Source organism: Spinacia oleracea, chromosome 5 (genome assembly GCF_020520425.1).
Source record: "Spinacia oleracea cultivar Varoflay chromosome 5, BTI_SOV_V1, whole genome shotgun sequence".
Lineage (NCBI taxonomy): Eukaryota > Viridiplantae > Streptophyta > Magnoliopsida > Caryophyllales > Amaranthaceae > Spinacia > Spinacia oleracea.
Genome location: NC_079491.1, coordinates 16,617,221 through 16,639,777, shown reverse-complemented (window position 1 = coordinate 16,639,777; position 22,557 = coordinate 16,617,221). Strand labels below are relative to the sequence as shown.

The window sequence follows — 22,557 nt, the reverse complement described above, 5'->3', positions numbered from 1 at the left end:
ACAACCTTCCCAGTATGAAACCCCACATCCGAAAATGAAAACAAAGTCGGATTTTTTTCTTCATCATTAGTTGATTAATTACTCAACTACCGTCAATATTTTCGCTCTTACTCATTATTAAACTATTATCCATAGTTTTTGTTTTTGTTTTTGAGGCTTAAGCTGAGAAAAAATAACTAACGTTTATAAATTAGTAACAATTCCATTTTTTTCATTCACTTTTATCCAATTTATTTTTATTAGTCAGCGTTTTAAGAGTGAAAGTACACTTTTACCCTTCATAATTTTACTCAACTTTCACCCCCTCCGGCAGTCTTGGTGTTTTCCGGGCAGAAACCATTACTTCCGGCCACATTTTTTTAAACCCCGTTGGCGAAATCATCCACTCATTTGGCTACAACATAATCTCGCCGGTAAACTTGTGTCTCTTTCATTTTATCGCCGTAACTTGACTCAGGAGGACGGAGCTGGTGCATCTGCATAGTTGGACGGAGCATCATCAGCATCATCGTTTATCGAATGGAATCGTCGGAGGTGGTGGTAAAAATTGTAGTTTATTTTTTATTTTTAGTAATGCACCGCCGCACACGGTTATTATTTGGTAACCATGTCAGGCGCGCACGGATATTGCTTGGTTGTCATGGCCACCAAGCCGATCTTGTGCTTGGCAGACATGGCTACCTTGCACAGGAATTGCGTGGTGGCCATGTCAGCCAAGCACAATATATGTTTGATGGCCATGGAAACCAAGAAATATTCGTGTGTGGCTGACATGGTTACCAAGCAATTCCTGTGCGCGATTTTTGTTTTATAATTCAATTAGTTTTTATTTTTTAATTTTTTACGTAACATGAGAGGAATTATGACCTATTATTAGTGCACATTGGGGATTATTATTGTTTATTAAGAATTAATGTCAAAAATTAGTGTTCCTTAAGCGCAAATCACTGCTTCCAAATCCAATAATACGGTGAGAGGAGAGTGATTCTCCGGTTGGGTTTGCAAGAGTGGTGGGGAAGGGAGATCGGAAAAAGAGAATGACGCTTCAACAAAACAAAGTTGAAGGAGGCACAAAACAAAGGTGCTAAGGGGAGACAAAACCCGACCGAAGAGCGAGCTAAACGGAGTGCGGTGAGGGGAGGGCCGGAATGGGTAGTCGGCGTGAAAGAGGAAGGGTGAGGGATGAGCATATGTGAACAGGGAGGGGGTGAATTAGTTTACGAAAGGTGAATTCGTACTTTCATGATGAAGGCGTTTTTAACGAATTACGAGTGTGAAATAAAAACCCCTATTTATATGTGAAAATATAACACAAGTTATAATTAGTTGAGAACTTGGGATGGCAGTAAGAGTAACTTTTAAAATCGTTTCACTCAATCCTTACTCGTGGTGGGATTACGGGTTGGTCGGGTTGGAATGTTGGATACTCATACTCCCGTCTCAGCACCACAAGGCCCGTAACAACACAGGTAAAGAAAAAGCAAAACTTGGCTTGAGAAGTTGAGATATGAAGAGAAAGAGAGCAGAGAATGAAATCCATGATGAGGTTGAAGAAGTAGAAGAAGAAGAAGCCGCACCCACCATTATCACCACTGCAAAAGGCATGAACAGTATAGTGTGGCAAACCCCTGCTACTAATCCTCCTCATCGCGATGATTACATTTTCCTCAATGGTAACTTCATTTCGCCCTACCCAAAATCAATTATCTTTTCATTTTCTATCAAGTTTTCGTACTCATTTTCGCGCCCAATTTTTGGTACTCAGGGAGACGCCATGTGAAGCCGTATTACTTTAGGTTCATCTGCCATGTTAGTTAACTCTATATTACATTTCCCTTTATTTTCTTGGTTGGGTTTTGGCATTCGATTGAAATTGAATCTGGGATTTTTTGTTGTGTGATTTGCAGGTGAAAAATCGATGGGCTGGGAAAACTATAGTTGATTTGTTCACTGATGAATTTAAAGGGCGAAATTATGATTACTATGTAAGTAAAGAATATCAATTTTGAGTGTTTTATCATTTGGTTTGTTTGTGTTTGGTTGCTTCTAGCAGTTACATTCCATGAACTGTGCTACAACTATTTGATAAACTTTGTAACCTGGCCATTTTTGAGTTGTTTGCTCGATTTGACTTATGTGGAAGAATCCAAGTATGTCTATGTTGTAACCGAGTTAGTGGGAGTTTACTTCCTTATTCCCATGTCTGACGGAAGTGTAACATTGTTAGATGTGTTTGTTGTATAAGTCTTGAACGAAGGTTGACAAGCCTTCATTGCTGTAATATTTTTAACAGCTCAGGGTCACTCTTATGAGTTTTATCAATGAACTTTGAAATTCAATGGACTGTTTGCATACAGTGTCTAAATTAAGAGCTAATCATTATAAAATAAAATGAACCTTCTCCTAGTCATAGAGTAGTAGTGTGTTTGGATGAGGGAATCCGGAGGGAAGGTGAGTGATCTAGTTTCTTTTAATTTGGATATGTAACGGGAAAAGGGAATTGGAGGGGTCCATTTTTCTTTCCCTTTAACATAGCCAATTCCTTATACTGTTGGAAGGAAGTGAAAAGAAAATGCAAGCCTAGTCCTTCCCTTGCCTCCTTTGCCCGTGCCTCTCCTTTCCTCTACCCTCCAGAATTGGTGTCCAAGAACCAAGATAGTGTAAAAATGTGTTTGGATGAGGGAATTTGGAGGGAACGGTGGGTCTAAATCCACTTGTTTAGATGTTGACTTGAGAAAGTAGAGACGAGAAACAGAAGGAACCTTTTTCCTTCACCACCCCCCTTTTAAAACACCAATGGAGCAAAACTCTGGTTGGATTTTGAATTAGTAAGAAAGTTCAGTTTCCCACTAGGATAGTAGGATATGGAACCAGTTTACATCACCAGGAAACAATTTGAGGCGCTTAGGCAGGAATAAAACCTGGTTTATCTAGTTGGTTATTTTTGTTGTGTTAGTCAGATGCTCTTGTAAATCCTACATTATAGTTCAAGAAGTAATTGAAGAAAAAGTAGAACTATTCTCAGACACTATCTTAAAACTGGAAAATGAAAAGGAAGTGTTCCAAATGATGTCTCTTATATACTAGTAACATTTGTTTACCTGTGGGATACACTAAAACAGTCTTTAGGGGGAACGTTTTGTCCTTTTATGTTTCATGGTGGAAACATAACATAGGCAGTCAAAAGGTTTGAGATGATAAAAAACTGTGATTTTCTCTTTACAGTTTCTCATAAGGTGTTCTGCCATCAAGGTTTAGTTCATTATATTGATCAAATAAATATCCCATAAATGGAGTCCCTCCTAATATCAGTAGGAAGGCCGTGCCTTGGTGTGATGGTGAAGTGTCTACTTGCTATCCGCTAGGTCACGAGTTCGATCCCTGGAAACAACCTCTCTATGAGAATAAAGACAAGGCTGCCTAAATTTGGATCTTCCCCAGACCCTGCGCTAAATAGCCGGGGGCTTGTGCACTGGTACAACCTTTAGATGGAGTCCCCCCGCCCCCTAATATGCAGTAGGAAATTTTGACTTGAAGAACCAGGCAATTGAATTTCCATGAGATGCTAATGCTTTTTAGCCACTGTACTATTTTACTAAGGTGCTCTCCTCCATGAGATTTGATGCTTGATAGTTCTAATGCAACTTCCTTACATAGTTCTATGCGTTGCAAATCCTTTTTTGTAGAACAGTAGCATGACACTGTTTTAGATTATATGTACAAAGGATTTACTAGTTAATTAAAAATCTGTTTCTATTTTTGGGTTTGGTATGTCAACCGTAACCCAATAGGCTCTCCATGTTTACCCATATGACTAAATGGATTTAAAATTCTAACCCAAACTCACTATTTTCGTGTTCAGGTCAAGTTGCCATGCCAGTTTAACTCTTGCTAGCTCTAGTGGCAACTAGACAACATTAAAATGATTAAGGACGCTGGTCTTCCACGAGACTATGATAGCACTAAACACATAGAATCAGAGTACCAGACTTTCATTTCATTGGAGAGAAGGTGTTATAGGGTTTACTAGAACTTTGTTGATGAGGTGTTACCCCTTAGAAGAGTTAACTAATAATTCTTTTGTTGCCTGTTTTCTTTCCACGCTCTTGTTATTTAGGGGAATTCTTTTCATTGAAGCATTCTTGTTTGGCGATGGCAGATTGTTTGCCTCTACCATTTGTTGCGTTATTTTGTTGCTGTCTTAATTTATGAAAGCAGTATGTATTTTTTTTCCGGAGGCATACAAGTGAATTGCAGTTGTGATGTGTTCCCTTTTGCCGACCTATAAACTCCTTTAGTTAGTTGTTCACAAAATGATTTTTGTACCTCCTACCCCAATGTTGGAACCAAATTAGATTTTTCACATTGTTATGTTCAGATTCCGCCGAAAGGCATCAAAGTACAAAATTATAATTAAGGAGAAGCAGGAAACTTTTTGAACTTCACAAAGTAGTAGCTTCTTGTTATTCTTTTCTTGGCCTTTCTGTTATCCTTAATTCATTCCTGATTATACTTCTCTCTTTTTCTGTGTGTTTTTTTTGTGCTTTTTTTCTTTTCTTTTTTGTGGCTGGGGGTTTGATTTGGTTATACCTCATATTTATTCTCTTCACCGTAAAAAAAGGAAGTTTAGATAAGGGCGTCTGAAGTTCAGTTGACAACTAAAATAAGTTTAAATAAGCTCCTAAAATTCAGATAAGCGCTTTTTTTATGTGAAAAGAACAAAGCTGTAACGCTTGTGAAATAGGCAAAATCAACTAATATATTATTCATCGTACAGTATATGCGTATCTAGCGATGATTGGTATATGCAAGTTCAGTAATAAATTGGCGTGCTACGAATGTGGTCGGTGAACTAACATACTAATGCTTGTAACTTCTATTTCAGATTATTCCAGAATATGGTTTGTATTTCACTTTATGCAAATACATTGTATTATTAGGAATTTCAAGGCTTATTGTTGGATTCTGCAGGAGAGAGCTGTTAAATGTGGAAGAATACAAGTTGATGGAAAAAATGTTTCTATTCACTATAGAGTTAAAACTTCAGAGACGATTAGCCACTTTGTCCACAGGTTAGTTTTGCAATAATTATCTTGAACTACCTGTTTTATTTTTATGACTAGATAAGTTTTTAAACTCTGTTTAAATTTTTATAAGCCTTGGTACTGGACACCACTGTTCATCTTTTTTTCTTTGTGATGCTGTATATTGATTCATGTAGTAATTAACATTACAAAGATTGTAGGCATGAACCACCTGTAATGGCATGTGATGTCTCAGTTCTGCATGAAGAAGAAGATGTTCTTACTGTCTGCAAGCCGGCGTCTGTTCCTGTAAGTCTTGATTTTGTTATTTGGTTTTGTAACTATACTTCTGCACGGAAAGCCTCGCTTTTGAGGTGAACACCATTCACAATCTTTGAGAGAAGTGAGAGTTTTGAAGCTTATAGGACTTTGTACATGACTGCATATTGTGGGCCGATGTTTCATGCTTTCTTTTATGCAGTTTATAATTTTTTTTTTTTTTAACAATTTGAACCAGTTCTTTACGATTTGTGTTTCTTGCTATCAGTTACGGAGATGGGTTCGACCTTGAATATTACCTATATGCTTTTGAACCTGTAATATTCACCGTTTTACTGCATACTAGGGAGAATTCTGAAAACTATTGAAGGCAGCCTTGAGTTGTTTCAAAGAGCAATGTCTTTCTTTATTTTCTGCCTATAATTGTGTCATTGTACTAAAGTCATATTTTCCTTCCTTTTAATGAAGGTTCATGCTTGTGGTCAATATCAGAAGAATACAGTTGTGGGAATTCTTGAAGCAGAACATGGTTTGGCCCCACTATTTCGTATCCTGATTTGTGTTTCTGCATTATTTTTAATTATTAAAGTAGTTGCAAAGGCAATGCTTGAAGTAGGAATTTATCCGTTATAACTAAAGAACTGGATTCCCAGGCGTAACTCATGCTATTTGCATGTTACTATTTGCATGCCTTGACAGTAAAGTCCAGCGATACATAGGTTGGATCGCCTCGTCTCTGGACTACTTATATTGGCCAGGAGTTCATCCAAGGCGAATACTTTCAGACAACAGGTAAATTTTGGCATCAATATTAGTTCAGTGATCAACTTTTGACCAAGTACACTTTGCCTGTACTCATGTCTTGTAGGACTTGGCTTATCATAACTCTTAAGTAGAATATATCATTCAAGAGAAGGGAAAGGGAAGTTGTGTGATTCCTTCCCTTCTACTTCAGTTATTTCTGGCCAATCAGGTAGGATTGTGGAGTGTGGACTCCTGGACTTTTCATGATTTGAATTTATTAGTTTGGTGCCTTAAGTAGCAATTTATGACCATGGTTTTCTGAATTACCAAGTCCCTGCCATCACTTTTCTTTTCGAGCTATTAATTGAGTGAGAGGGGAAAACAATCAGAAATATCATTTTGTATTTGCTATGAAGCGTGAAAATATATGTGAAATTGTGAATCTGTACCAAAAGTTTTTAATTGAGAGGTAAATAGATCAATTTGCTTTATGAGGATGACTAAGACATTGTATTTTAAACGAGAGATGTGACTCATGAGAGAGGTGAAAGTTTGAGTGGCGTAGAGATATAAATAGAAATAACTAGCTTAGATTGATTTTAAGGACTCTAAAAGTGAGTTATTAAGTTAATGTAGCGGTTCTTAATTTTTCTTATGGACTTTTTGTTGGTTATTACCAGAATGTTGGGAAAAATCCCAAATAATCTCACAGCGGAAACAATATTCTTTTCCCTCCGTGTATAAACAAAATAGGCTAACAAATATATTTCTATATTTATGAATGCATTGATTGATTGAATTGAATTAGTTCCTTGTGCACTTGTAATTGGTCATTTGACGTGCGTTACGGTTTGTGTGAGACCAAACAATGCGTATTCTGTAGGTGTTGTTAGCACGTTCCTCTCGAATCTAGTGAAAGAGCATTTGGTAGCTCTAAAATGGATTTTAAGGTATCTACGACATAAAAAATGTCCTTATGCGTTGGTGAAGGAGATCTTGTGTTAAAAGGGCGCGCAAATGCAAATATGACCAATGATGCCAATAGTTGTGATTCACGAAAGTCGTTATCAGGTTATATGATGACTTTTGCAGGGGAGCTATATCATGGCAATCACAGTTATAAAAATGTGTTTTAATCAACAACACAAGCGGAGTTTATTTCTGTGACGGAAGCTTGCAAAGAGCTATAGCGGATGAAGAATTTCCTACAAGAGTTAGTGATCAGGGAAGAAGGTTATACACTTTATTGTGATAGAGTGCTAAAAATCCTACCTTCCACGCCCGTTTTAAACATATAGATGTAAGGTATCATTGGATACGCGAAATTTTTGAAGCCAAGTTGTTGCATTTGGAAAAGATCCCTACTGACCGCAACAGCTTAGATATGTTGACAAATATATTGACCGTCATAAGCTTGATGTTTCTCAAGATGAAGCGGGTTTATCGAGAATCGTCTAATGAGTTGGAAGGGGGAGATTTGTTGGTTAATACGTTCCTCCTGATTTGGAATAAAGAAAGTGAAACTAATTAAAGTAATAAAGAGAAATATAGGGAGAAGAATTAGGAAATGAGAAAATAATGGATGGAGAATTGTAAAACAATGTGCCTCATTGTTTATTTCGGAGTTAGTTACTTAGCATTCGTTAATTAGTCATAGGACATTATATAATGTTGCAATCGATTAGTGATTAACTATTCAATTCAATAAATCAATGTATTCACAAATATAGAGATATATTTGAAAGCCTATTTTGTTTGTACACGAAGGGAAAAAGAATATTGTTTCCGATTATTTGGGATTTTCCCTAACACTTAGCGTAATTAGGGACTTTTACGCTTCATTATTAAGTGTTCATACCCAAATGCATCTTAATAATTAAATTTGAAAGACGTTATTAAAAAACTGTTAAATTACCTTAATAATTAAGCTTTAAAGTCTTTAAATCTTAACGGAACTTGTTATGGAAATTAGTATGGGAAGAGGCTAGGGGAATCGGTGGGGTAATTGAAGCGTGGAATTAAAGGTAAAGTAAAGGTAAAGTGTTTATTTTGGACACTGAATAAAAGAAATAGAGCATGTATTATGCGATATTGGGGGCATATTAAGGTTTGAATTTCCCTAAAAGAAACTCTAATTTGAAGGTGGAGAAGTGATTGGGGCTAGAAAGTGAATGGATGTCTTTGGGTATTGGGATTTGGAGGGCTAAGGGAAAGAGTTGATATGGAAATGAATGGGACGCAAATTATTGTATGTTTATATGATTAATATCTTTATTTTCTTAAAGGACCGGTCCATATGTATAGGCGTATAACCAACACTAGTATCTAGATCTACCCCTGTCTAGTTTAAGATATTTGAACCAAGGTTGAGATGTAAATTTTTCGGAAGGAAACATAGTATGTATGCGCTGTTCTAGTTGTAACTGATTCATTTTGAACAAAATATTATTTCATCCCCTTTTTTCCACAAAATGTTTGCTTGTTTTTTATATGTATACATGTATGTTATAAATTTTAAAGAAGGAAAACACTTTGGGAGGGAAGTATTATATTTATATGAAATTAATGTTAAAAGTTGTTCAAGTAAATTTTATGAATCTTATAATTAGACAAATTTTTATACTCCCTCGTTCCTAATTGTTTTATTCACTTCCATTTTGGGGCTTTTCATAATGTTGTACTTTTTTTTTGCTAACACCTTTTACAATCTTACCCCCTTTCTCACGTTATTTCCACATTTTTACTCCCTCTCTCTTAGTTTATCCATATTTTTTGGACACACACGAACCATTTTACTTCATCTACCTTACTTTATAGTTTATCCACATTTTTCTTACACCCGCTAACCTTTTTAAACTTTCCTAGAAACCAGAGTTTGTGATAAGTGTATCGAACATTAAGGAACAACGGAAGTATGCCATTCTTTACACCTTGATACATCCGATCATTCAATTTTTTCTATTTTTTTTAATGTAAGCCATTAATGCAATCAACTAATAGCTAGACAAGGTCAATAGGTTTTGAACGTAGTGATAGAGTAGAACTTGTTCAAGATATCCTCCGACAAACAACTACTTGATATAAAACCAAACGTAAAATAAAAGATACAACGCCTAAAATTAAGTCATTTCTATGAATTTGCTAAAAAAGGTTGATGGCACCCTCGGTTTTGTTGCTGCATGCTTGCTGTCCTTTTTTTTGTTTGTGGAAGTTGTCTTTGTTTAATTTTAAAGCTGTAGGTTTTCTTACTTTCTGAATTGGGAGATTATGTGCAATATTTTCAAATATTTAGCGCATATTACATGTTACACTTGAAAACTAATATATCCAGGATTGGTGAACAATTTCAACCATGCTTGTTATGGAATTTCAATATAAGACATATTTTTCCTCTGTGTTTATAATGTTATACTGATTATTGACCTTGTGGTTTTCAGATTGAAGCAGGACTTGTGAAGAAACTGTATATTGCTAAGGTGAAAGGGGAATTTCCAGAGGGTGAGGTACTCTATACATCAATCACTTAGATTTATGATTTATTAGATTTTTATTTTCTTTCTATGACATTGGTTAATGGAAGAAAAATCTAAATCTAATTTAATACAAATATCTAAATATCTATATAAAAGAGGAATTTTTGGAGAGCGTAGAGAGCGCCATAAAGGAAAATAAATAAATAGTTTTTATTTTATGTAATATAATAAATATAAGATAATAATGTCGAATCATAATGCTAGTACAACTCTTATTTGATAGAAAATATTCTTTATCTAATAATAGTAATAAAATCATAATACAAACAATAAATATTTTTATTTTATTTTATGTAATATGTTAAATAAAATATACTCCCTCCGTCCCAGAATGGTCGTTACACTTACCTTTACACAAAGTTTTAGGTGATAAGTGGTTGTTTGGTTATCAATTGTTATTTTATTGAAAAAGTAGATGTGATAGGAGTTAGTTGAGTATTTTTTTAATTGAGTGAGAGAGGGTGTGGGGACAAAAAAAAATTAGTGGGAAGAGAGAGGCAATATAATAATTGTGGGTTCATTTCTAATTTAGAAGTGTAACAACTGAGACGAACGAAAAAGGAAAGTGTAACAACTAATCTGGGATAGAGGGAGTATTAATGTAGAATCATAATGCAACTACAATTCTTATTTGATACAAAATATTGTTTATCTGATAATAGAATCATAATATTATAGGACTCTTTGTACTCCCCTATTTAAACCCATGCCCATACCAAATCCCAAAGTCTAAACAATGATATTTTGTTTGCATATGGAGTGTAAAATAAATTTTATACTGTAACCAATGTACCTAGCATCAAATTGTCAAACTTCTTGTATCATAAACACCAAAGATTCAGCTATGACTCTGATACCGAATGAATTGATTTAGTGTGACAATCTAATTTGCAATTAAGTTTACCAATCAAGAACAATTTCAAGAAACAATAATGAAGAAACTAAAAATGATATATGAGACGAAGTCACCGTGGGAAACCCGAGAATTCGAACATAAATCCACCCTATGCACTATGGAGTAGTATTGATTATGATTGAAAATTGCAAGAGTATCAATTGCTTAGAATTCAATGCCTTGGCCAAGTTCTCTCAAGAACCCTAGTTCTAAGTTTTTGAATAATTGAATTGCTCATGAAAAAGGAGTACAACATGCAAATATATGATCTAGCTGTTGTATGTATATGATCTAGCTAAAGAGCTAATCCTCCACAAGTAGCCACGTAGCTAGCCCAATTTGTGGAGATGAATAGCGCTAGAAACCGGCGGGCACCTAACGGCCACCGCGCGGAGAAAAATTGTTTGCTTTTGCATTGGTCTTTGGATACCAAGCGGCCGATGGGTATGCCTTCCAAGCATAAATGCATTAATACTCCCCTTTAACTTAGACCAATTGCAAGCAAATTTTTTACCTTATGCCTCCATCGTTATCAAAAGAACCATGAAGAATCAAGTCCATCGGTAAGTTTGGCCTCAAACGATGAATTTGGTGAAGCTTTGATCTTGAGTGTAGATAGTCCCATTGAGTCTTGGAGTCTTGATCCGGGAGCTTCATTTCGTTCTTCTCCATGCAAGAAGATTATCCGTAACTTTAAAAGGGCCAAATTCGGAAAAGTGTACCTTGCGGAGGACAAGCTATTGGATATAACGGGGAAGCGAGATTTACTGGTCGAGAATTTTAAGTGGGAGCTTATATAAGCTTGAAGATGTTAGGTTTATACCTAAGGTAAGGAAAATTCTGATTTCTGTGTGTCAATTGGATTCATGTGGTTATAATACGATGTTTGGAGATAATGCTTGAAAGTTGTCAAATGTGGCTATGGGGGTGGCCCAGGGCATGATGTATGACACATTGTACACTACCTTAGGGTGTACTAGCATTGTTTCTACAACCACGGGATGTGACACCAAGCTATGACACACTCGGCTTGGTCACTGTGAGTGACCAAGGGATGAAAATTCTAGCTTCAAAGGGTAAGTTGTCGGGCATGAAATCAATCAGCAAAAAGAAGGTGCCATTCACAAAGCCCAAAAGCTCCTTGAAAAAGGAGAAGCTAGAGCTTGTGCAGACGGATATTTGGAGCCCGTACCCAAACAAATCTCTTGGTGGATCTCACTATTTTGTTTCTTTGATTGATGACTCAACTCGGAAAGTACGGGTGTACTCCGTGAAGCAAAATTTGGAAGTCTCGGAAATTCAAGGCTTGGAGAGCTGTGGTTGAGAACATGACGGGGAAGAAATCGAAGAATATAATGTCCAACAATGGTGGGAAGTATGAGTGAATGCTTACAAGGAAATTTGTAAGGAACATGACATTATTTTGGTGAGGACAATAGAAGATAAGCCTCACCAGAAGTAGAACAGGGTCGTAGAAAGGATGAATAAAACACTTCTTGAGAGAATAAGTGTATGAGGTTGTTTGCAGGCCTCCCAAAATGTTTTTGGGCGGATGCTATTAGTATCGCGACTTGCTTGAAAAACCGTGGACCGTCGGTACCCTTGGATTTCAAGATTCCAAAGGACGAATTGAGTGGAAAAGATGTGTCTTTTGCTCATTTGAAGACCTTCGATTGTGTGGATTATTTGCAATCCGAAAAAAGCCTTGTTGGATTATTTGCCGGTACAAGAATGGCCTTTGATGGTTGCCAACAAGATTGCTCAATAAATAAGTGATGGTTACCATGATAAAATCTTGTTGGCAACCATGATAAAATCCGTTCCAAGAATGAAAGGTTTTTCGCCAAAGGAGAGCATTGATTATCACGAGGTTTTTGCTCCAGTTGTGAAATTAACCACTATAAGAATCTTGTTGGCAACCTGATTTCGGAAAACTTATTTATTGAGCAAGTGGATGTAAAAACGACGTTTTTGCATGGGGATATGGAAGAAGAAATCTTAATGAAATAACTGTTGTGTTTTCAAGTTTCGGGAAAGGAGAATTTGGTTTGCAAGCTAAAACAAAGTTTTTATGGGTTGAAGCAAGCTTTGAGACAATACAAGAAGTTTGACAATTTCATGCCAGGTTTCGGGTTCGTCAGAGCGGATGGAGACCATTGTTACTATTTTCAAAGGCTATATTACTCGGATTCGGATACCATACATGGCACGTGTATGAGTCCAAGTGTCTGACAACTATTTTGTGGAAAAAATTTCATGATTTTGGTCCAAAATGAGGTGTTGAAGTGTCCATACCATGCCCGAGTGTCGAGGATCAAACAAGATATTTGAGGTAAAATGAAGAGTTCGAGTTCAAAGGTATGAAGATGGTGCTTACATTTACTTGCTTTTATAAGTAGGTGATATGCTTATTGCAAGTACTAGCGTGGAAATTGTGAATGGTTTTGAAATGAAGTTGTCTAAAAGGTTTGAGATGAAGGATTTGGGTAAGGCAAAGCAAAGTCTTGGCATGAGAATCTCAAGAGATAAGTCAATAGGTGAATTGAGGTTGTCACAAGAAGAGTATGTCAAAAAAGTGCTAAAGCGTTTCAACATGGTTGATTCCAAGCCTCGTAACTCACCTCTTTCGATTAATCTCAAGCTCACTAAGGAGGGTTGTCCAATATAAAGGAGGTTAAGGAAAAGATGGCCAGTATTCCTTATGATTCGGCTGTTGGAAGCAAGATGTATGCTATGGTTTGTACAAGTCCCGATATTTTCCATACAGTGGGAGTTGTGAGTAGATTCAAATCAAATCCGGGTGAGCTATATGGGGAAGTCGTGAAATGGCCTTTGAGGTATTTGTTGGGTATTTCAAGTATGGCTCTTTGCTTTGGGAGGAATGGAGTTGTTTTTGAAGGTTATGCACATGTCGATTTTTGAAGATGTTATGACTCAAGCAAAGGCACTTCGGGCTATGTTTATACTATCGGTGGTACTACCATCAGTTGGATGAGCAAGCTTCAAAAGTGTGTCTCTATGTCTACGTCGGAAACCGAATATGTGGTTCTTAGTTTAAAAAAGCGCGCCCAAGGCGCGCCTAGGCGCAAGGCTCACCTAGGCTCAGCCTTCGGCGCCTTGAGCTCTTCAGGCTCACTTATGTCAACCACACGCGTGCCTTTGTGCGCCTTAGGTAAGGCGCAAGGCGCAACGCCTTGTGCGCCTTCAGTCTTTAGGTGCGGTAGGATGACGTGAATCTTTTATTTACATTTTTTTTTTCGTTTTTAATGATATAAAAACGCCCCATGTGACCTATCAACGGTCATATCTCTACAACCTTAGCTTTTTGGGTAGGGGAAGTAGCATAATGAGTTAATTTTCATATTTCCAGCTTGTAATTACCATGGAAGGTTCTAATTCTGGCACTCCATCGACGGGATCACGCAATGCTTATGAACCGGCAAGAAAATATGGCACTCCAATAGAAATATGCTGTTTTGAGTATAAATTGTGTAAACTTTTTTCTATACCGAATTTTAAGGTTTATTAGAAAATTATGTGCGCCTTATCCAAAAGGCGCGCGCCCGAGCCTTGTGCCTTGCGCCTAGGCTTCATGACCCTTGTGCACCTTAGTGCGCCTTGCGCCTTTTTAAACTAAGATGTGGTTATGTTGGAAGCCGAAAAAGAGATGGAATGGTTGCAGGGAAATGGGCATGAAACGAGGATTGTGCGCGTCAGTGATAGCCAAAGTGCGATTCAATTGGCTAAGAATCATGTGTTCCATTATTGCAAAAAACACACTAAAAGAGCTACCACTACACGAGAAATCTAGTGAAGGATGGCACTATGTGTTTGAGGAAAATTATCGGATCGAAGCATCCAAGGGCCACGTTCACTAAGGTTGTATATAGCGATAAATTAGGGTTGTGTCGAAACTCAATTGGTCTCTGTCACTAAGAGATGGATCTGAAGTTTAAACTCTTGTTAGATCTTATCACCAAGTGGGAGATTGGTTAGGATGTGTCCGGAGAGAAGACTAAAACAAGGGGGCTTAAGGTGGAACTTGTGCTTGCATTTGAGTTAAGGGTTCATACATTTATGTAACCCATCGACCGCTTGGTATCTTACAACCATCCATCGTCTGCTTGGTGCTCTCTGGCTTCTCCACGCCGCTATTCCTCTTCAAAAATTAGGCTAGCTACGGGGCTACTTGTGGAGTGTTGTATTAACTATTTATCTTGATCTGTTGATCATATATATACATGTTGTACTCCATTTTCATGAGCAATTCACATATTCAAACACCTACATCTAGAGTTCTTGAGAAATTTGACTAGGCCATTGGATTCTAAGCAATTGATTTTCTTGTAATCTTCATTCATCATCAATACTAGTCCATAGTGTATAGGGTGGATTTTCTCTTGGTTTTCAAGTTTCCCACGGTAACCTCATTTCCTCTCTCATTTTAATTTCTTCATTATTGTTTTTTGAAATTGTTCTTGATTGTTATACTTAATTGCAAATTAGATTGTCACACTAAATCGTTTCATGACCGCTAGCTGACATTGAAACCATATGTTGCTCACTCACATTTAGTTAGTGAGTTTGAGTTTCATCATGTTCTCCCAATTGACCAGATTCTCTCTCTAAAACGTGAAGGCGGACATTGCAACATGATTGGTTTGAGGGTGCTTGAATTTTTACCTTCCTAGACTCCGAAGGGCCATTGGGCCATGGCCCACCGTGGGCTATCTCACTTCCATTTGGAATTTAGCTGTAAATAGTGCAAACCCGTCAAGCCCGACCATTAGGAGGTTTACTCGAACCTACATGGCCCCAAATAAATATAAATATTTGAGGCCTAAAAAACCCGTGGGAGCCCAATTATAGGTTTTACGATTATATAGTAAATCTCGCGGTTAGTAATCACTTATTTGTTTCTGGATCAGAGGTACAACCTTTCCTTATGATTATGCAGGACGTGGGTTCGATCCCCTCTCTCTACCGTTTGCTTTCTGTGGGACCCAAGTCAAATAAAAATAAAAATAAAAACAAGGACTCTCCCGAAGACTGCCCTGAAACCGTGTCTGTAGAAGTAACAAAACTATACGATACGAGTCACGACAGTATATACGCGTGAAATCCGTAAGTTCTGTACTGGTCACTTGACCTTGCAATCGGAGACTCCATAGTGTTTTCAGGTTTTTACCAAAGTAAAGACAGGGAGAGAGGACAGAAAAGAGAGGCTTAAACTTCTCAGCAACACTTTAGAGACAATCTCTCTTTCTCTTTCTTTTCTTGGTTGTTCAAATTGAGGGACTGGGATCAATGAATGCTCAATTCCCAAGGCAATAGGGTTCTTCTTCGCTTAGGCACACCTCAGTTGCGTCCTGATGCATCTCATCCAAGTTTTTTTTTTTTTTTTTTGCAAGGTAAGATGAATAGCCCTACCGGGTCGGAGCCCCGCACGGGTCAACCCGCCCGGGTTAGCAGGCTAGACACTTTGAGAGTGGGGGGAGTGATAAGGGGAACCCTCCCTCAAAGTGCCCCTAGTGGGGATTGAACCCCCAACCTTTTGGTTGGAAGGTGGAATCCTTTCCACTAAGCCAAGACACACTTGGTTCTGCACCTCATCCAAGTGATGTGCACTAATAAAAGAAAAATTCGACTAAATAAGACGGATTTGCACCTTGGGTGTGCCTCTTTGAAATCAACTTGCCTAGGACAATAAAGGCTCTTGACCCCTTTCTTCCTCTATGTTCCATAGAAAAATTGACAGAGACAAAGGAAACGAAAGATCTCTCTCTCTCTCCCCCTCTTCTGCAGATTTAATAGTTGGAGTCACATATCTGGCACAATTTTTTGAGTACTTTGTACATTTGAATAACTATCGCAATTACATTTTTCTAGATTTATATTAATGGTTTTCTTTTGCAGCAAGTTGTTGATGTGAATATATATCATGATGCTCGAGAACAAATAAGTAATGTGGAGGTAAGATCATTTCTCTCAACTCTTGGATATGTATGATAAAGAAAGGTGATTTAGCAAAAAAAATAAAATAATGTGCATAAGTTTTATGGCGGTCAATTCCATAAGAGAAATAGCATATATCTCAGATCTTGTGACTATGATGATGATCCCGAAGGTCTTGATGGTGCTTACTTCTAGTCAAGGATCAGTTAATGCTTTCGCAGAGATTGTGTGGGGGCCTCTTTTAGACTTTAGAAGCATCAGGGTAAAATTGATCTTGATGTTAAAGACAACAATATCTTCTAGGACATGCCATTCTAGATAAATTTCCTTAGTGCAACTCTGAATAGAAATATGGAATAGTCGTAAGCTGATCACCGAATGAAGTTGGAGTAAAAATCTTGAGTGCATCTTGCTGGCGAAAGTTCTTCTGAAGCACTCATCATATTCAGTTGCAATAGTTTGGTCATCTAAGCAGGTTCATGACCATTTTGGGATAAGAACGTTATGCTATGAAGGCTAGGTTTTACCTGCCGGGCTTGAGGAAGGCAAAGGAATCAAAGTTGATCTAGTTAATGCAAAGAAATAACGGAACAAAATTTGCAACAAAATAAATGGGTTGACTAGGTTATCCCCAGGATAAAAAATTATGGATAAATAGGATTAAAAACCTGATGCTAGATTTTAAGAACTTGTGATGGGGGAGATGGGGGGAGGAGGTGATATAAGTGAAAGAGTTCAGAACAGGATTAAGGAGTTATTGGGGATCTTACGATGAGTGGAATGGAGAAAGCAATAAGAAGACAATGTTAATAAATATCTAACTCGGAACAAGAGTAGGTAGTAGCTGTCTCAGCATTATCCTTGGACCTTACTTCGTGCTTGTGATGAATGTTGTAAGAAACATAAAGGTTTTAACTGTTGAGGTGAGCCTGTTTGGGGTGCGACATTGGCCATATGTTTAAGGACTGTTGCCAGACTGTGCGATGACATACTAATATATCATACAGTGGCAATCAGTTGAGAAGAGCTGAAATGATTAAGCTGAGTTGTTTTAGGTTTATGATATTCTACACGTGTTATATTACTGTCATAAACCTGTTTAGAGAATTGGGCTATTACACAGTTCTGAGGGTACATGGAAACTGACTTGCATCTTTCTGTTACTTATTATGATAAAGACTTTGCCTTTTCAATCCTCACCCTTCCTGGTTTCCCAAATAATCTCATTTGAGAAGGAAAATAGAAAGATGTTTGTAAACTCTTAAATACACAATATAAGCCTTTATGTGTAGTTATACAAGTGTAGTTTATCATTATGTTTTCCATCGAAATTGCCAGCATTCCTTGGTTTTGAATTTCTTAATGCTGACACCGCTCAAAGAACAAGTTGTCATGTATCTATGATTTGTTTTTGTGCTATACGATGATTCATCTTTTCAAGTCATTCCGACATGTCAGCCAGTAGTTGGTTAATCCAATTTGCACCCTTGTTTTTCACCTCATATCAAGTGGTTTAGTTCTTCAGTTTCTCTACTTAATTTACTTGTTTATGTAGGTTGGAGATGATGCCACCAATGTAAAACCGAAAGGAAAGGCTTCTTCTACGAAGTTTAAAAGAATAGATACTAATGGAGAGCATAGCATTGTCTACTGTGAACCTATCACTGGCCGAACCCATCAGGTAAAACAAAGTTTTGTTACATAACAGTCAGTTTTATGCAGTAATTGTGACTGGTTTGATAATTTTATACGAAGCTCAAGCTTGTCATCTGTCTTTTATTTCATTCTCCGTATATATTATTATTTTTTTTGGTGTTTATAACTTTGTACGGAGTATCATTATTTTTATGTGTTTCGAAGCAGGCTCTTTTGTCTTGATTGGTTAAAGTTAAGGTATACTACAGGTTGACTGTCTCAAGTTGGTGAGGGTGTGATCCTATGCTGCCATGCTGGGTGGTGATGGACCTGTAATTATATTTATGAGATGTGTGAAGAAATAAGATGGTAGACATTTTCTATTGAACCCGTTGATATTAAAATGTTCGATCCAATATTGGACTATTGGAGAAGTTGTACAGAGATTGTGTGCTAAAAGCCTAAAAGACGGACCTTAGACTATCCATTTTAGGCGTCGGAGCAACTTTATTCTAATTATTTGAGATAGTTGATCTACTGAATTTAATATACATTACTTTCCTAGCTTGTTTATGCTGCTAGCCTCTTTGCATGAGAAATGGAAATATATTGATTTTGTGAATTCAATTTTCACTTGTGTTTGGCAGATACGAGTTCATCTCCAGTATGCCGGTCACCCGATTGCCAATGACATGCTCTATCTTGGTGAATCAGTTGGTCGGCGTTCTGCTGAGGAAGCAAGTGCTGATAGAGTAGCTGCCAGATCAAAGGATTCTATATCATCCAAAACTTCTGAAAACAATGAGCAGCCAGAAGAAGAATCCTTCGTAGATTTTACTAACGATCCTATGTGTACGCATTGCCCAAATTTGGCTCCTACAGGGTAAGAATTTACTCTTGTCAATGATTCTTAGGATTTTCCTCTGAATATGCTGCTAAAAGTAATATACAAGGGAAGTTGTTTGATGGTTATCAATGTTTATAGTAGGTACTGCTAAAAATTTAAACCAGATGTTATGTAGCTGGAGTTTTTACTGCTCGGGGGAGTGGGGGGGGGGGGGGGATTGGGGAGAATGTACCACATGAGAGTTTTGGGGGCAAACTTGGCTTAGTTATGGTACAGGAAGGGCATATTTACTAGATGATGTACAAGAAAGGATGCATTGAGGTCTTTGGGTTTAGGAAGCGCAAAGCCCTTTTTTTTTAAAGAAAAATCCGTCTGTTTTATGTGTATGTGACTCTATGTATGTGGGGGAGTTCAAAGCTTTAGGTACACCTAGGAACATCACGCCCTATGTGCTCCCGGATTCTTGAAAATAGTAACATGAAGTTGAACAAAAAAAGGTAGAGAGTATGTTTTTAACAAAATGTAACATATGGCTGATTCAAAAATAACATACGTTTAACATGTCACAAGGTTGAATAAATCATCTTCCTTTTAATTCATCTACGTAGTATGTTACTTGTCAACTATTTTGGAATTAAACAAGTGTAAGAAAAATAATACAGACGAAGTACGAGTATAAGTTTTCATAAAATAACGTATCTGAATAATAATGGAGCAAATTGTGGTTTCATAGAAGAAAAAAAAATTGTTCTATCAACGATCATACCTGGGAGATTTTGGCAAACGAAAATGATAAAGGTCGCAACATGCGACCTTTAAGCCGTGTCACAATGATGACATGTCATGCTTATGTGTCGTGATTTAAATTGGAAACTAGAATATTTAACTTATATAACCTATTATATATATTTCACAAAAAGGTAGGAAAATCTTAATATTCTAATTTTTTTCCTTCTTTATATCGATTACCTTATTTACATATTTTCATAGTAAAAATATTGCATTGATAGTAAAAATATTGTGATGACGCAAACCTACGTGGCGCCTATATGTACCAATTAGATTCCAACACGTAAGATTGCGACAACTAAATATTGTCGCAACTTGCGACCTTTATCATCAATTGCACTCCAGTTTTATTTTATTTTTATTTTCTTGTTTTAAGTTTCCAAATCACATTCGAAATATGAAGATTCTACATCATACTTTGGTGTTTTTAGTTTTGTATACCCTCGTCATTGAGTGCAAAACTGTGTGATTTTGCTTGCTGCTTAGCACGAGATACATCTGTTTCCATAGCTCAATATTGTCTTTCTGCACTTCTGGTGATTTGATTGTTATTGGTTCTTGCTCAAGTTTAGAAATATCAATCTGATATTTGTGGATTCATTGATCTCTTGTGCTGATTGAATATTTCCCCAATTCCAAAATATCACCTATTTCACCTTCTAGGATTAGTTTCTAGTCATTATCAGTTTATCACTGTGTGTCAGTCCTTTTGCAATATGGATGTGTTATCAACACTTTGGAAAGTATATGACTTTATGGAAGGAAATTTCTTCCCTAGGCTTCTTAAATTCTATTTTAGTTCTTACATTTTGCAATTGTAGTATTCTTTAGTAGTTTCTTCTTAAATTGTTGAAACTTGTGTGGGTTTGTATTAAGGAGCAAATGTAAAGTCTGATACAAGGATTTAATAGTTGATTAGTGATCTCTGTTTCTAGTGTTGGGGAGTAGAGCCTTCTTGATCTGTGTGATATTTAGACGTTCTATAGTTCGAGACATAGGAAGTAATTAATGAGAAAATGATGATAAAGTTTGTGTAGTTTTACACAAATATATCTTGTGAATGTCTAAGCTATGAATCTCTATTTGCAAAGATTTATTCTTTCCCCATTAATCTTTATCGATTAGCGCCACTTAAAACAAGCAAGAGGTATTAGTGGTGATAAAAATAAATGAACAAAAATATTTATTTGCTTCATGTGGGACATTTCATGTAAAACTACATGGTTTTTCTTGCTGGTATCTACACTTTTTATGGTTTTAATTGCTGGTATCTATGATTTTTATTGCTGGTAGATACACTGACTGAGCTAAGTATATCAAACCCAGATGCTGCTTTCTGCCATTCTTAATACCGACTCTGACTGGTGTATAAACTTCAGTAATGAAGTCAGACTCATGCATTTTTTATCAATACTAATACTATTACTAACACTTGTGCTCCACGTCAGTAATGTATTTACGAAGGAAGACCAGATGTTTCACTGTTTCTGGTCGTATTTCGTGTAAGCAACATATTGGTATACATGCTTCGTTTCACCGCACAAGCTTGCCAGACACAGGGAGTATATCTAGCATAGCTACCCAAGCAATAAGCAGTGTTTTTGGACTAGCTTTATTGTTGCAGACTAACCATTTCTCAGAACACCAGACCAACATCCACAACTGCCAACTAGACCTCTTCAGCCTAGATTCTTTTTCATTATCCATGATATGTTGCCTGGGAGAATGAAATGATTTTCATAGTAATTTTTATTTTTTATTTTTATGTTGCTTTAAATCTGCTATTTGTTCTAGTTATGTCCTTATTCAAATACGGGCTTTCCTCTTCCTTAAAATTTAATTTTATACTACTACACTTATCATATTTGCGATATTGTTTGGTATGTTGCTTTGCTGAATATTCTGTGTTCCTTTCATTTCAGATATGGCGGGCTTGAGGAGGGTTTATGGCTTCACTGCATAAGGTACAGCGGACCTGATTGGTCATATGAGTGCCCTTATCCAGATTGGGCTAAACTTGATTGATTTTCCTTCTGGATTTTGAAATATTAGTTGTGTTATTGATATTCAAATACTGCTCATTTGACACTTGTTTCTCTGGTTTAATATGGAAATATATTTTGGTAGTTCATCTGAATGGAAGAACATATTTTGGTAATTGAATGGGTGATTTATCCCCTCTCCAGCTTAACAGATTACATTTTTCTTCCATATCACCAACAAATCGAGACTTGTGAGAACATACAAACTGAACTGATTTCAGGCATTAAGATTTGTAATGATAAACTCGAAATAACAATAAATCAACTACTGGTTGGAGACGATCTCTCTAGACAAACTTATATAAGAAACACTTCTTCGTCTTCTAAGTCTAATACATCAAATATAAGAGATTCTATTTCTATCAAAAACAATCTCATTCCTTAAAATGGTTGATGTTTGTATTTTCAACTTAAAGCCGACTTTCTAGAATCATACTTTTGCTTTACAGATTTGATTTCAAGGTAATTTACTTGGTAACCTCACTTCTTTTTCCCCCTTTTAAGTTGCATGTCAATTTTGTTGCCTCTGGTTTTTTTCTAGAGGTCTTGATTAACATAACAACTGCTAGTCAACTTTTACGGCAACACATTCCTCAGTAACAATATATGCCCTCAGACTATACCCATGATCAAGTCTTGACCTAGGTGTATAGTCCGAGGACATATATTGTCGTTAAGTTACATGTTCGAATTTCCTATTATATTTGTGATTTGTTATGCTATTTACAGCTTATTTGCACCTTAAAAAAAAAACCCAAATTTTAGCTTTTGCCCTTATAAAAAGAAAGTCTCACGTAACTTGCGCTTTATTCTA

The 22,557-nt window shown here is 36.7% G+C and overlaps 1 protein-coding gene across 1 annotated transcript; it reads left to right on the top strand.

The window, feature by feature from the left end:
* The first annotated feature begins 1,451 nt into the window (after positions 1–1,451).
* On the top strand, positions 1,452–21,859 carry LOC110786037 (RNA pseudouridine synthase 7). The gene is made up of 12 exons (XM_021990546.2): positions 1,452–1,673; positions 1,766–1,809; positions 1,908–1,985; positions 4,972–5,072; positions 5,246–5,333; positions 5,772–5,850; positions 6,013–6,095; positions 9,485–9,550; positions 16,392–16,448; positions 17,986–18,111; positions 18,713–18,948; positions 21,624–21,859. Exons 1-12 carry the CDS (start codon positions 1,508–1,510, stop codon positions 21,724–21,726), a joined length of 1,227 nt encoding a protein of 408 aa, XP_021846238.1. The 5' UTR covers positions 1,452–1,507; the 3' UTR covers positions 21,727–21,859.
* Positions 21,860–22,557: the final 698 nt, after the last annotated feature.

Bases quoted from the DNA above. Each gene is read 5' to 3' on its own strand.
- LOC110786037 (XM_021990546.2), top strand. From the start codon at position 1,508: ATGAAGAGAAAGAGAGCAGAGAATGAAATCCATGATGAGGTTGAAGAA. The intron at 1,674-1,765 runs GTAACTTCATTT...TTTGGTACTCAG, and splicing joins TGATTACATTTTCCTCAATG to GGAGACGCCATGTGAAGCCG. The intron at 1,986-4,971 runs GTAAGTAAAGAA...TGGATTCTGCAG, and splicing joins GGCGAAATTATGATTACTAT to GAGAGAGCTGTTAAATGTGG.